Genomic DNA, 13,234 nt, shown 5'->3' on the forward strand with positions numbered 1-13,234 from the left:
GGCTGGCCCGTAATAAGAAATGCTCAGTGAATGTTAGCTACTATTGTATATTAGAAACAGTATTTTAAGAACTGTTTTAGAGTCAGATAACCTTGAGTTGGAGTCCTGGGTCTCTATCTTCCTGGCTAAGTGTCCTTGGCTGGGTTGACAACTTGAGTCTATTTCTTCACTTCCAAAATGGAAATAATACTGGCATAATCTCATGGGATTAAAGACGGAAGTTAATGAGAAATTACTAATATGTCCTTTTAGGAGTATTGTTGCTGTTATTATTTTGTGGTGCTTTAAACTTATCCAAGCTATTATAAGTAAATACATTTCTTGTGCTTCTCACAGTAGTACTGTGAGCTAGGACAGATGGTTTTCTGACTATTTTATGGGTGATGCGACAGATGTACACATTGAGTGCCTTGCATAAATTCCTCAGTTACTTAGCAGGGGAGCCAGGGGCAGGACCCACATTTCCTATCTCCTAGTTTCTTCCAATAGAAAGCAGTTCCTGAGATTTGACTTAGAAGTACAAGGGAAAGTGGCAGGTTAAGGTCTAACAGATGTCTAGTGACTCCCCTGAGGATGGATGGATGGGTGGATGGATGGATGGATCCAGGGTGGATGTTTCCTAGTGGTGAATCAGTGGATTGCAGTGTTTTTTTTGGGGGGGAGTACTGTTTAAAACACACCTGCCTCATCTACACATGGACATAATGGAGGAGGACAAATTAGAAAGAGTTCCCTTATTCTGGCTGGGCTGGCTGTAGACTATAGTGTCACCCCCAGAGCTTTGTTCTTAGGCCTACCAGGGCTTTCTTGAGAGCTGCAGGCAGAGAGAATAAAAAAGCATGCATCGACAGTCGTGGGAGGGTGTGAAGGAAGGGAGCTGTAGGCAGTTGCTTTGCTGGTTTGAAGGAGTGAAAATTATGGTCTCCTACTTTGTCAGTGATTGAGCACTTTTGGGTCAACTTTTAGTTTAATGGACCCTAGAGTGATGAAAAGAAATACAGGGGGGATGGTTGACTTATTTCATTGGGTACTCAGCTGCAAGAAGTGAAGCCTCATCCTCGTTCCACCTGACTGCTGTTGTGCCTCTCACATGCTGGTTGCATAATAAGTGTTGGTAGGGTTGAGTTAATTAGGAGATCAATGAGAGGTTTAAAGATGTTGTATTCCCTACCCCCCAATACAGAGTAAAGACAGGAGCCAGACCTTAAAGATTTCAGAAGCATATGGGTTCTTACTGCCCACTCACCTTATGTACACTCCACTACTTTGATGCTTGTTTGTGTCTTTCTTCTTTATTTCATTGAACATCCTCTTCCAGCTAAGAAGGCATGGATGTCTATTCAAGTGCAGCTTTTTAAATGTCAGGGACTTTAACAAGGCAGGAAACCACAAATGTTGGGGAGGATGTGGAGAAAAGGGAACCCTCTTACACTGTTGGTGGGAATGCGAACTGGTGCAGCCACTCTGGAAAACTGTGTGGAGGTTCCTCAAGAGTTAAAAATAGACCTGCCCTACGACCCAGCAATTGCACTGTTGGGGATTTACCCCAAAGATACAGATGCAATGAAACGCAGGGACACCTGCACCCCAATGTTTATAGCAGCAATGGCCACAATAGCCAAGCTGTGGAAGGAGCCTCAGTGTCCATCGAAAGATGAATGGATAAAGAAGATGTGGTTTATGTATACAATGGAATATTACTCAGCTATTAGAAATGACAAATACCCACCATTTGCTTCAACGTGGATGGAACTGGAGGGTATTATGCTGAGTGAAGTAAGTCAGTCGGAGAAGGACAAACATATGTTCTCATTCATTTGGGGAATATAAATAATAGTGAAAGGGAATATAAGGGAAGGGAGAAGAAATGTGTGGGAAATACCAGAAAGGGAGACAGAACGTAAAGACTGCTAACTCTGGGAAACGAACTAGGGGTGGTAGAAGGGGAGGAGGGCGGGGGGTGGGAGTGAATGGGTGACGGGCACTGGGGGTTATTCTGTATGTTGGTAAATTGAACACCAATAAAAAATAAATTAAAAAAAATGTCAGGGACTGTTTCACTTGGATTATTTCAATAAAGGCTGGGGGTGTGGGCAGCGCTCCTGGGTGGCTCAGTGGTTGAGCATCTGCCTTTGGCTCACGGCGTGATCCCGGAGTCCTGGGATTGAGTCCCGCATGGGGCTCCCCACAGGGAGCCTGCTTCTCCTGCCTATGTCTCTGCTTCTCTCTCTGTATCTCTCATGAATAAATTAAATCCTTAAAAAAAATAAAGACTGGGGAAGTTGTGGCTCCCAGTCCCCCTCAGTCACCTGCCGCCCTGCAGTATAAGTTCACAGCTCATACCAAGCAGTAGGCCTTGGAGTATTAATCAGTGCAGGATTCTTAGAACCAACAAACTGTTGAAAACATGGCAGGGCAGCTGTCCAGTAGCTTTTAGGGTCAGCCGGAATGGGCACTGAGTTGATGATGAACATCTCCAGCACTGGGACAGAAGGAAGTTGCAACTGCAAAATACCTAGCTCAGTACCTGGCACAGGGCAGGTCAAGTGCTGATACATGGTGGTGGTTATTGCTGCCTGAGGTTCAATCTCTAGGGCCTCCCCTTCCTGTTCTGGTCTAGGAGTCTTGGATGTTTTTTCTGATGCATCCTTTGAATGGCCTTAACTCTGAGATCTTTGAATCTGCTCTTAACTCTGAGATCTTTGGCAAATTCCTCCCACTCTCTGGATTTCAAACTGTAAATCTATGTGCTAAAGGTATGGATAACTTTAGGGGGTTTTATGTGGAGTTCAGGTAGCCTGCAGGGGTGCCTGTGAATCCCTTAAAACCATGACCAAAATTATTATTAGATGTGTTGTGGGGAGCACTCTTGGCTCCAGTTAGTGAAGAACCACTGTCCATTGGGATTCTTGGATGCCTCTAAGTGTTCTCTGACACCACTCAGTGTCTCAAAGTTCAATAAACATGTTCCCGGTGGTTCGCAAAAATGATTGTAGGTGGTACACGGGTATGTTTGTTATATCACTCATTATGTGATTATTTTAATGTTAAAAATATTAAAACGGACATTTCATGATTATCGTTTCTTTGGAGGAGGCTAAGTCTTTTTAAAAAAAGGTGACTTAAATGAGTAATAGCACAGAGGTAGGTTGATACCTAAGTTTGAGCAACAGTTATCTCCCCTGACCCCTACCTGGTACTGAGAGAGGAGATGAGTCTCAGGAGCAGAAAGGCCAGAAGGAAGTTGACAGTAAACTCTAGATGATAACTCACTGGTCCTTTTATCTATCCTGATAGCTCTCTATAAATTGGAGAAGTTTCTGATCCTCTCTTAGGTTTTCCCCAAGAACATTGCCCCAGTCAGGCCAGGAATCCTGCTCAAAGAGTTTCTATCTGGGTCACTTTGTAGGCAATGCTTGAAGAGAGGCTCTCATTGCATCAGAGGAGAAACCTTGAGAACAGAGACACATCTTTATCCACATACTCCTTCAGGTTTGAGAAGTACTTTTCACATTTCAGTGTTTGTGAAATTGGGCCACATCTTACAAAGTGGTGCTTCCTTAAATGCTAGATAGCTATTACCTTGCCAAGAAGCTGTTATTAAGTGGATAGTAGCTTAGTTGAAACAAGGTTCTTACACTGTTTTTTCCCCTCTTCCCAGGCGAATTACACTTGGAAAGTTGGGACTTCTAATAAATACACAACTCAAAAGAGAATTTCTCAATGCTCATCTCAAACCATTTCCTGTTAATAAAATGGAAGTTAAAGGGAATGAGTCATTGTGACAGGTATGGAGATACTAAGCCTGGGCCCTGCTTTCTGGGTTCCTCCCACCTCCACTCGGAGATTCCTCTCCATATTTATAAACCCATTTGAATTCATTTAGTCTCCTTCCCAGAGGGGTGCCACATAGAACCTTCTGGAACTTACAAGTCTGAATTCTAATCAGAAGGGGAAAGATAGAGCAGACTGCGCAGGTTCAAGCAGACTTCATGATATTGTGAAAGATTCCTGACTCCCTCATATTCCGTTTTTGTAGGAAGAGAGTCCTTTGGTGTATTTGTCCAGATGGTGAGCTTGGGGTGGGTTAGAAACACTTGATGAGACTTCACAAATCAGCACTTTATTGGCCATTTCTGTTTTAGCTGCAGTGGAGGTGGGTGAATTGTGACTTTCGGTTACCCAACCCAGGAAGAGGGGAGGGGGCTGCTAAGGAGACACACCCAAAAGGAACAGACCAGCCTTTCTCAGGGAACCAGGGGAGGTGCCACTGCTTCATTTAGAATGCCAGATAATAAACAACCGGGACTCGGCCTTTAGAAGTCAATGGAATAAAGAAACTGGAAAAGGTTGAAGAGAAAAAGCCAATGAACGTGTAAGTAGAGGATTATATGAAGCCATTTAAGATCACAAAAAGCAAGAGTAACAAGGTCCCAGATGGAATCTGGCCCCACATGGCCTTGCCAAGCTAACTCTGAGAAGCACTGTGTAGAAAGTGTTCTCTTTATGTCCCCTGAAGCATTCATGGGGTTTCCTAGCCAAATTCTCAGGCTGTTTCTATGGTGCTTACAAAAAAGGGTTTAGCAGTGTTGATATGTCCCTTCCCTTCTCATTCTGCGTCCCTTTCGCTGCCTCGTGACATAAATCTCTGCTTCAAATGAGCCTCTAATAAAAAGTGCTGCAGGGGCAGGAGACGCTGATTTTTTTTCACCAAAAAAAAAAAAAAAAAAAAAGGAGAAATTCTCTAAGAGTAAACGGTGTTTATTTTTTTTGTTGATTTTTTCAATCAAATGGAATTGCTTAATTAAAAAAAAAAACTTATCTCTTTTCTCTTTAAATACTACAGACAACCTCATTTTATCTCAGCAGACACCTAGAAACAAAACACTGGACCCACCAGAGAAAACTGGGCAATAAAAGCATCAGAAATTCAAGTCAACTATGGAGAATTAGTGTTAGCTGGCAGCTCTCAATTCTAAACAGAAGTGTCTCAGAACCTATTGGGTTTGACAAAAGTTTCTTAGAACTGGGAATCTGGGAAAGTTGGACTCCTTTTAATTCTATTCCAATTGTTTTCTGCATAGGGAAATTAATGTCAATGCATCAAATGAAGACCCAAAGAAACATTTAAAAACATGTCTGACTAGTATTCAGTATGTGAGATTATTAAGTAATAACTTGTCCTCCTAGTTAACCTTGTCCTGGAATATATATAGGTTATTTGTAGCCGCCACTGCTATAATATTTTCTGAAGGATGCCAAGCTGTATGCAAGATCTTTTTGCTAAAGTCCAGACTGTCGACACTGATCTCATCTTTTCTCCGCTTGCCCCCCACGCACACTTTCCGTGGTTTTAGGATAGCCCGAGGTTTGCTGTTTTCCCTCGAGGCCTCCAGGGTGACATCACGCTTGGTGTTCCTGTCGAACATTCTGAAGAAGTTGTTGTAAGAGCCTGTCATGATGACACTGCAAGGTAGAGAGAAAAGAGGGAGTCACTGAGTACTCTGGAGGAAGGCGGTAGCACATCCCTTTTGTGTCTTTCTGGAGCTAATGACACCACATGGTGGCCAGCAAATGGTGCCAAGCGTTTTACTAAAACCCCAAAACCCAAACAGGCTTGCCTATCTGACTGTGGTCACAATTTTGAGCCACTAAAAGCAACAGGCTCTTGGGTTGGTTTGGCAATGAAGGATCATGATAATCCTCCTTGTTACTTCCTTCTTGGGTTGGTAGATAGCTTTTGGTTCTTTGGCTCAGTGAGTCCTGTGGTTTTAATGATCCCCGCTCTACCTCCCATAGGACTGCGAGGGTGGAGAGGGGTCAGGAACACTTGTGAAGACACTAGTTGTGCACACTGGAAGTGTGGTTGCAGGAGTGGGGCTTCCGTGCTGGTGGAATTTCTGCCATCAGCACAGCGGGAGAAACGCTGATACTACAGCACAGGGGAGCCTGGTGTGTCCTCCCCCTGCTGGGGAGCAGCCTTGCTGGAACCCTTACCTAAGAAAATGGATGTCAGAACATGAGAGTCTCCCAACTCCGGGAAACAAAGGGTAGTGGAAAGGGAGGTGGGCGGGGGGGGGGTTGGGGTGACTGGGTGACAGGCAGTGAGGGGGCACTTGATGGGATGAGCACTGGGTGATATGCTATATGTTGGCAAATTGAACTCCAATAATAAAAAAAAAAAAGCAAAATTACACAATAGCAAAATGAGACCCATGCAAGATACTTATTTGCAAACCAAATATAAACAGTTTTGTCACTGGTGCCATAATTTTCTAAGCTGGTGACCAACTTCTGACAAAGTTTCAAAACACAGTGGCATGTATACAATGGAATGTTCCTCAGCCATTAGAAATGACCAATACCCACCATTTACTTCAACATGGATGGAACTGGAGGGTATTATGCTGAGTGAAGCAAGTCAATCAGAGAAGGACAAATGTTATATGGTTTCACTCATATGGGGAATATAAAAAATAGTGAAAGGGATTATAGGGGAAAGGAGAGAAATGAGTGGGAAATATCAGAGAGGGTGACAAAACATGAGAGACTCCTAACTCTGGGAAACAAACAAGGGGTAGTGGAAGGGGAGGGTGGGCGGGGGGATAGGGTGAATGGGTGACGGGCACTGAGGGGGGCACTTGACGGGATGAGCACTGGGTGTTATACTATATGTTGGCAAATATAACTCCAATAAAAAAAAAAGGAAAAAAAAAAAAAAAAACAAAAAACAAATGGATGTCATTGTGGTTTCCCCCAGGAAGAGACTAAACAAACTTGAAGTTTAAAAGAATTTGGGAGGAGAAGAAAGACTTGCTAGTGGATTGACAGATGGCTTCCACATTTTTATAAGAGTGCTTCATCCTCAGATTTATTTATGATGGACAGAGGGCAGTGACTGCCAAAGCCTTCCAGAAGCAAAGGACTGACTCTTAACTGGTGACAGTTGGTACACAGGGACAGGCTGAGGGGGTTTAATGCTGTTCCAGTAACACCCCAAGGTAGCTGCTGCTGGAGAGGTGGGCTTGGCCTCATTTCTGAGCAAAGCCCTGACCAGCTGGTTAGGATGGGAGAGGAAAGCATCTCATCAGTGTTCACGTGGTGTGAGTGTGTAGACAGGTGAAGGGAAAGCTAAGAGCATGGGACCACAGCCAGGGGGACAGGTTTTTGGGTGCTGGGTCAGCTGTGCCAGGCAAATCAATCAAGGGTGAGCTTTCATAGCTCCGGCCTAGGAAATGCGGGCGGTGACATGTGTTTGTCACTGTAGCAGAAGAAGCTGTTGTCACCTTATCAGGTAGGGTGCTGACAATGTCACTTGGACTTACCTCATCCCAGATAGGGGAGCTATGTCTGAGGAAAAGTGAGTAACTTGCTCAGTGTCACACTGTGACAAAGTGGCCAAGTCAGGCCTCCAGCTCCCATCTGCCTGACCCCAGGACGCAGCACTCGGCCCTCGGCCTCACTGCTTCCCATGAACCCACACTTGCTTCCTCCACCCTGACTTGTTTTTAAACAGAGAAAGCCCTTGTTTTTTGGTTTTTATTTGTTGGTTTGGAAACAACAAGAACAACTCTCAATCTTGTCTGAACCAAGAATCTTCTTGGTTATGGAAGGAAATAGTGAAGTTATGAAAAGAATGTCGATCTTAGGATTCGAACTCAAAACTTCTTACTCTTATCTCTACTACATACTAGCTCATGAGATGGGGCAGTTTACTTTACCTTGCTGAGCCTCAGTTTCCTCAGCTACGGAATGGGGATGATGACAACAACTTTGTCATCTTGTGGTCAGGATTATATAACAGGATGTGTGTGAAGGTAGACTAATAAGTACTTTGTGAGTCTAGGTTAAGGGAAGTTATCAGGTGATAACAAATATAAAAAATTTATTAATAATGGAAAAGTGAATAAATTCTATATAAACATATGAAAATATACAAAAATGTATTTATAGAAACATACAAATAAAAATTAAGAAAACAGGGCCAGGGCCAGCGACTTTCCGCCTTAGGAGCTTTGGTCCATGTATCACAGCTGCTCTGCTGTCTCTCCCCACTGCCCTATAGTAAGTGCTGTGACTTGGGTCCTCTGTCATGTGGTGGTTCTTTCCAGGCCTGCTAAGTGGAAGGCACATTTTGGTTCATTGGCAAAGGAAGCCAAATAACAGTCAGAAAACGCTTGTTTTTACTAGAAGCTCCAGCCTCTGAGTGCCTTGCCCTGACAGATTGTAGTGCTTCCAGGCACTACTGTTGGTGCCACATTTCTCAAAACACTAAATCAGCTCCTGGTAGCCTGTATTTTGTTCTGGAAGCTGGAGAATCATCTGTATTTGTCAAACTAAAAATGAACCATTAGAAGGTAATATGAAGTATTGTTGAAATAAAAGGCCTTAAAACAATAATAAATCACTTTGAGGGAATATGATAAATGAGGCCAACTAGAATTCAGCTAATGAACCACCAGGGCTTTTGGCCAGGTCTACACTAGAAGTGTCTAGCATTAATTTTTGATCAGGAAAGCGCACTTTGCAATAATCTGAACTGTTTATGCTGGAATGTACTGGTGGATTGTTAGTGTTCTTCATTTCAGCCGTGTTGACCTAGCTCTGGGGGCTGCTGGTGTGTGAAACATGGGATTTTCTCACTGATGTCACATGGTCATCAGTGTCAGTCCTGAAAGATGATTCTTTCACTACATCCCATCCTCCTTTCCAGGTCTGACCTCAAGGGAAATCCAGGGACCAACATGCTGGATTCCTGCTAGGCCCTGGGGCCTGAGTCTGACCTCCCTTTGGCCACACCCTGCTTAGGATAAATTGCCCAGGGCTTCAGCAAATACAGGGCCCACCCTCTGGAAGGTTCCCTAGACACAGAGCCCTTCTTACCTGTCTGACCCATTCCACACACACTCAAATTTATCAAAAATGCAGTCGTTTTCGTAGAGGGAGCACAACTTGCTGCGGAGGTAGTCATGAACCTGTGGGGGGAATACACCAAGACGGTCAGTTACTATTTTAAACATGCTTATTTCTGTGAAGACCTCCTCTTGGGATGTGAGCTGTTAATTCTTCCAGTATAATTGTGCCTTGAATTGGATGGCCTGGGTCAGAATCCAGTCTGGGCCCTCTGCTGCTTAGGTAGCCGGTGACATGCAGAAAGGCCCGGTAGGTGATGAGTCCTATTCTATAAATTGATTTGCTAATGGGCATGAGAGGACACTACTCATTTGGTCTTTAATTCAGCAAATGTTTATGGCCGGCCTGCTCGGTGCTTGGGATATGCAGTGAACAAAATACCCTTGGTGTGTTTTCATCCCAGCATGGGGGCAGGTGAGCGTTCACATGGGCCTTTTATACCGAGCAAGGTAAGGAGACATCACAGAAAGGACTGCTGAGCTGACTATGTTGTGATCATGTGAGACCGCAGAGTCAGGGAGGCCGGTGATAGTCTGGTGACAGATGACAATGGGGAGCAGGGTGAGAACAGTGGTAGGAAACGGTCAGCTTCTCACTATGTTTGTAGGGAGAATGGATAGGATTCGTGGATGGTGCAAATGTAAAGCATGGAAAGAATGGGAATCAAGATGGCTCCTGGATCTTTCTCTTGAGCAAGTGGAAGGATGGACTTGCCATGTTCATTTTTGGGTACGATAATTTGAATAGGTCTGTGCAGGTGGAGCTGTAAAGAGACTCTGATGTAAAGGTTGTGGTCCTGAAGTATGTGATAGTTCTCTCCTGTTTCTATTTTTCAGTGAAATAAGAAGGAAAGGTACCAGGTGAGAATGAGGCAGGGTAGGGGATACTTGGGAATCAATGCAGCACCGCTGGAAGGCACTGAGGCCTCATGAAGTTGTTGGATGTGAATCTTACATGAGACCAGTCAGCATGGTTGGGTCATTCACTCTATGTTCCATGACATGTTCTGGGTATTGAAAAGCTGAGTCATTTGGACAGTGCAAGTATGTCTAACTCTGCAAATGACTGTTCCTAGATAGTCCTGGGCCTTGTCAAGGTACCTGCCTCATTGCTTTGGTGACAAGAGAATTCATCTGCAGCAGGGCTTCTGGCATTGTTAGATGGGGAAGGGGATGCGAGAGTGAAGTTTATGGCCTGTACTTGAGATGTCTGCTATAAATTAACTCCTTGTCATTCCCTTCCTCTCCTGCCACCATTTGGGCATATTAGAAGTGGCACAAGACTGATGTAGGAGGCCATTTCTGTTTGTAGGACTGAAGAACTCTAGTGATTGTTAAGAGTCTTTGAGCAAAGAAGCATTTTCTGCTCCTTTGAGGGCAAAGGACTGATTCTTGATCTTGACCAGGGTTTGGCAAATCTTTTCTATCAAGGGGAAGAGAATAAATATTTATGCTTCGTGTGGCATTGGGCCTCTGTGGCAACCATTCAACTCAGCCCTTGAATGCAAAAGTAGCCTTGGGTCATACATAAACAGATGAGTGGGGTTGTGTTCCAATAGAACTTAACTGATTTACAAAAACAGGTGGGGAGCAGGATGAGCCTCTGGGTCCTGGTTTTGCCTACAACAGATTTTTCTTGCCTTTTCTTGGCTTTTCATGGACTTTTTCTGGGCTCTTTATAATAGAGGAAAAAGGGGGCTGAGGCTTCTGAAGGGTAGTATGCAAATGGGGAAATTAATCCAGTGGGCAATGGAAGCCAAGTTTGTTGCTCTAGTATAGGCACACCCTAGAGATACTGTGGGTTCTAGACTGCAGCAATAATGTGAATATTGTAACAAAGTGAGTTAAGTGGACTTTTTGGTTTCCTAGGGCATGTAAAGGTTATGTTTATTACACTATACCATATGAAGTGTGCAATAAATCACATTATCTAAAAAAAACAATGTATATACTGTAATTTAAACAATTGCTGAAAAAAATGCTAATCATCTGAGATTTCCAGAGAGTTGTCCTTTTTCTGGTAGTAGAAGGACATGCCTCAGTGTTCATGGCTGCTGACTGGCCATTGTAGTGGTTGGGAAAGGCTGGCATGGGTGTGGCAATTTCTTCAAATAAGACCGAGGATTCCTCTGTAGCATGCGATGCTGTTGGACAGCATTTTACCCACAGTAGAACTTCATTTAAAATTGACGTCAATCCTCTCAAACCTAGCTGCTGCTTTATGAACTACGTTTATGTGATATTCTAAATCCTTAGTTGTCATTGCAACAATCTGCAGCATCTTCACCAGTGGATTCCAGCTCAAGACACCACTTCCTCTGCTCATCCGTAAGAAGCGAGTCCTCATTCTTTCAAGTTTGATCACATCTGTAAGGCTCCACCTACTATCTCCACCACATCTGCAGTGGTTTCCTTCACTAAAGTTTGGAACCCCTCAAAGTCATCCATAACGACTGGAATCAACGTCATACAAACTCTTGTGCCTATTCATAGTTTAACTCCATCCCACGAATCACCAATGTTCTTTTTTTTTTTTTTTTTTTTTTTTTAATAAAGAGCATAAGATGACAGAGGAACAGTAGAAGCAGTATCCCTGGTGAGCAGAGAGCCCAACTTGGGGCTTGATCCCAGGACCCCAGGATCATGATCTGAGTCAAAGGTAGATGCTCAACCAACTGAGCTATCCAGGTACCCCACTAATGTTCTTAATAGTATCTAGAACAGCGAATCCTTTCCAGAAGGTTTTGCCTACACCTGTCAGAAGAATCACTGTCTAGGGCAGCTATAGTCTTATGAAATGTAGTTTTTCAATAATAAGTCTTAGAAGTCAAAATGACTCCTTGATCCATGGGCTACAGACTGGATGTTGTAATAGCAGGCACGAAAACAACATTAACCTCGTAGTACATCTCCATCCGAGCTCCTGGGTGACCAGCTGCCTTGTCAGTGAGCAGTAGTACTTTGAATCTCTTTTTCTGAGCAGTAGGTCTCAGCAGTGGGCTTAAAATACTCAGTAAGCCATCTTGTAAACAGAGTGCAGTCATCCAGGCTTTGTTTTTCCATTTATAGAGCACAAGCTGAGTAGATTTAGCATATTTCTTAAGGGCCCTGGGATTTTCAGAATGGTAAATGAGCTTTGGCTTCAACTTAGTCACCAGCTGTATTTGTTCCTAACAAGAGTCAGCCTGTCCTTTGACACTTTGGAGCCAGGCACTGACTTCCACTCTCTAGCTATGAAACTCCTCGATGGCATCTTTTTCCAATAGAAGGCTATTTTGTCTACATTGGAAATCTGTTGCTTGGTAGAGCCACCTTCACGAATTATCTTAGCTAGATCTTGGATAACCTGCTTCTCTTGAGCTTTAATGTTACAGAGATGGCTTCTTTCCTTGAGCCTCATGAGCCAACCTCTCCTAGCTTTCAGGTTTTCTTTGGCAGCCTCCTCACCTCTCTCAGCCTTGCTCTGGATTACACTTTGGCTAAAGGGGATGTTGAGGCTGGTTTGATCTCCTCTCCGGACCACTCAAACTTTCTCTGTATCATCAATAAGGCTGTTTCACTTTCTCGTCGTTCATGTGTCCACTAAGGTAGCACTTTTAATTCCCTTCAGAAACTTTCCTTTATATTCACAACTTGGCTGTTTGGCACAAGAGGCCTAGCTTTCAGCCTACTTTGCTTTTGACATGGCTTCCACACTATGCTTAAATCATGGCTAGTTTTTGATTTAAACTGGATTGATTGATTGATTGATTGATTCATGAGAGATCCAGAGAGAGAGAGGCAGAGACATAGGTAGAGGGAGGAGAAGCAGGCTCCATGCAGGGAGCCTGATGTGGGACTTGATCCCGGGACTGCAGGATCACACCTTGAGCCAAAGGCAGATGCTCAACTGCTGAGCCACCCAGGCATCCTTAACTTTTGATTTAAAGTGAGAAATGTGTAACTCTTTCTTTCACATGAAACTTGGAGGTCAGTGGAGGGTTATCGACTGGCCTCATTTCAATATTGTTTTGTCCAGGGAATATGGAGGCCAGAGGAGAAGGAGAGGGAGGGAGGCGGGAATGACCAGTTGGTGGAGAAGGCTGAACACACACAACATACATTGTTTAAGCTCACCATCTCATAGGGGCACCGTTCATCACACCCCAAAACAGTTAAAATAGTAAGGTCAAAGATCACTCATCACAGATTGTCGTAACATATAATAAAGGCTTGAAAATGGTGAATGTGACACAGAGACACGAAATGAGTCAATGCTGTTGGAAAAATGGTGTTGGTAGACTTGCTTGATGCAGGCTTGCCACCAACCTTCAACTTGTATC

At 43.8% G+C, this 13,234-nt stretch overlaps 1 protein-coding gene across 20 annotated transcripts in view; it reads right to left on the reverse strand.

Moving 5' to 3' along the window:
* Window positions 1-4,740: 4,740 nt before the first annotated feature.
* The window catches only part of PPP2R2B (protein phosphatase 2 regulatory subunit Bbeta), a 440,017-nt gene continuing 431,523 nt past the window's right edge, over window positions 4,741-13,234 (reverse strand). For all 20 annotated transcript variants that reach the window (XM_025447681.3, XM_025447676.3, XM_049102509.1 and 17 more), the window contains 2 exons: window positions 8,884-8,975; window positions 4,741-5,466 (listed from right to left, as the gene is read on the reverse strand). In XM_025447681.3, coding sequence (XP_025303466.1) covers window positions 5,187-5,466; window positions 8,884-8,975 — 372 coding nt within the window. In that variant the 3' untranslated portion in view covers window positions 4,741-5,186. The remainder of the gene's footprint in view (window positions 5,467-8,883; window positions 8,976-13,234) is intronic.

Source organism: Canis lupus, chromosome 2 (assembly GCF_003254725.2).
Source record: "Canis lupus dingo isolate Sandy chromosome 2, ASM325472v2, whole genome shotgun sequence".
In the NCBI taxonomy this organism is placed as follows: domain Eukaryota; kingdom Metazoa; phylum Chordata; class Mammalia; order Carnivora; family Canidae; genus Canis; species Canis lupus.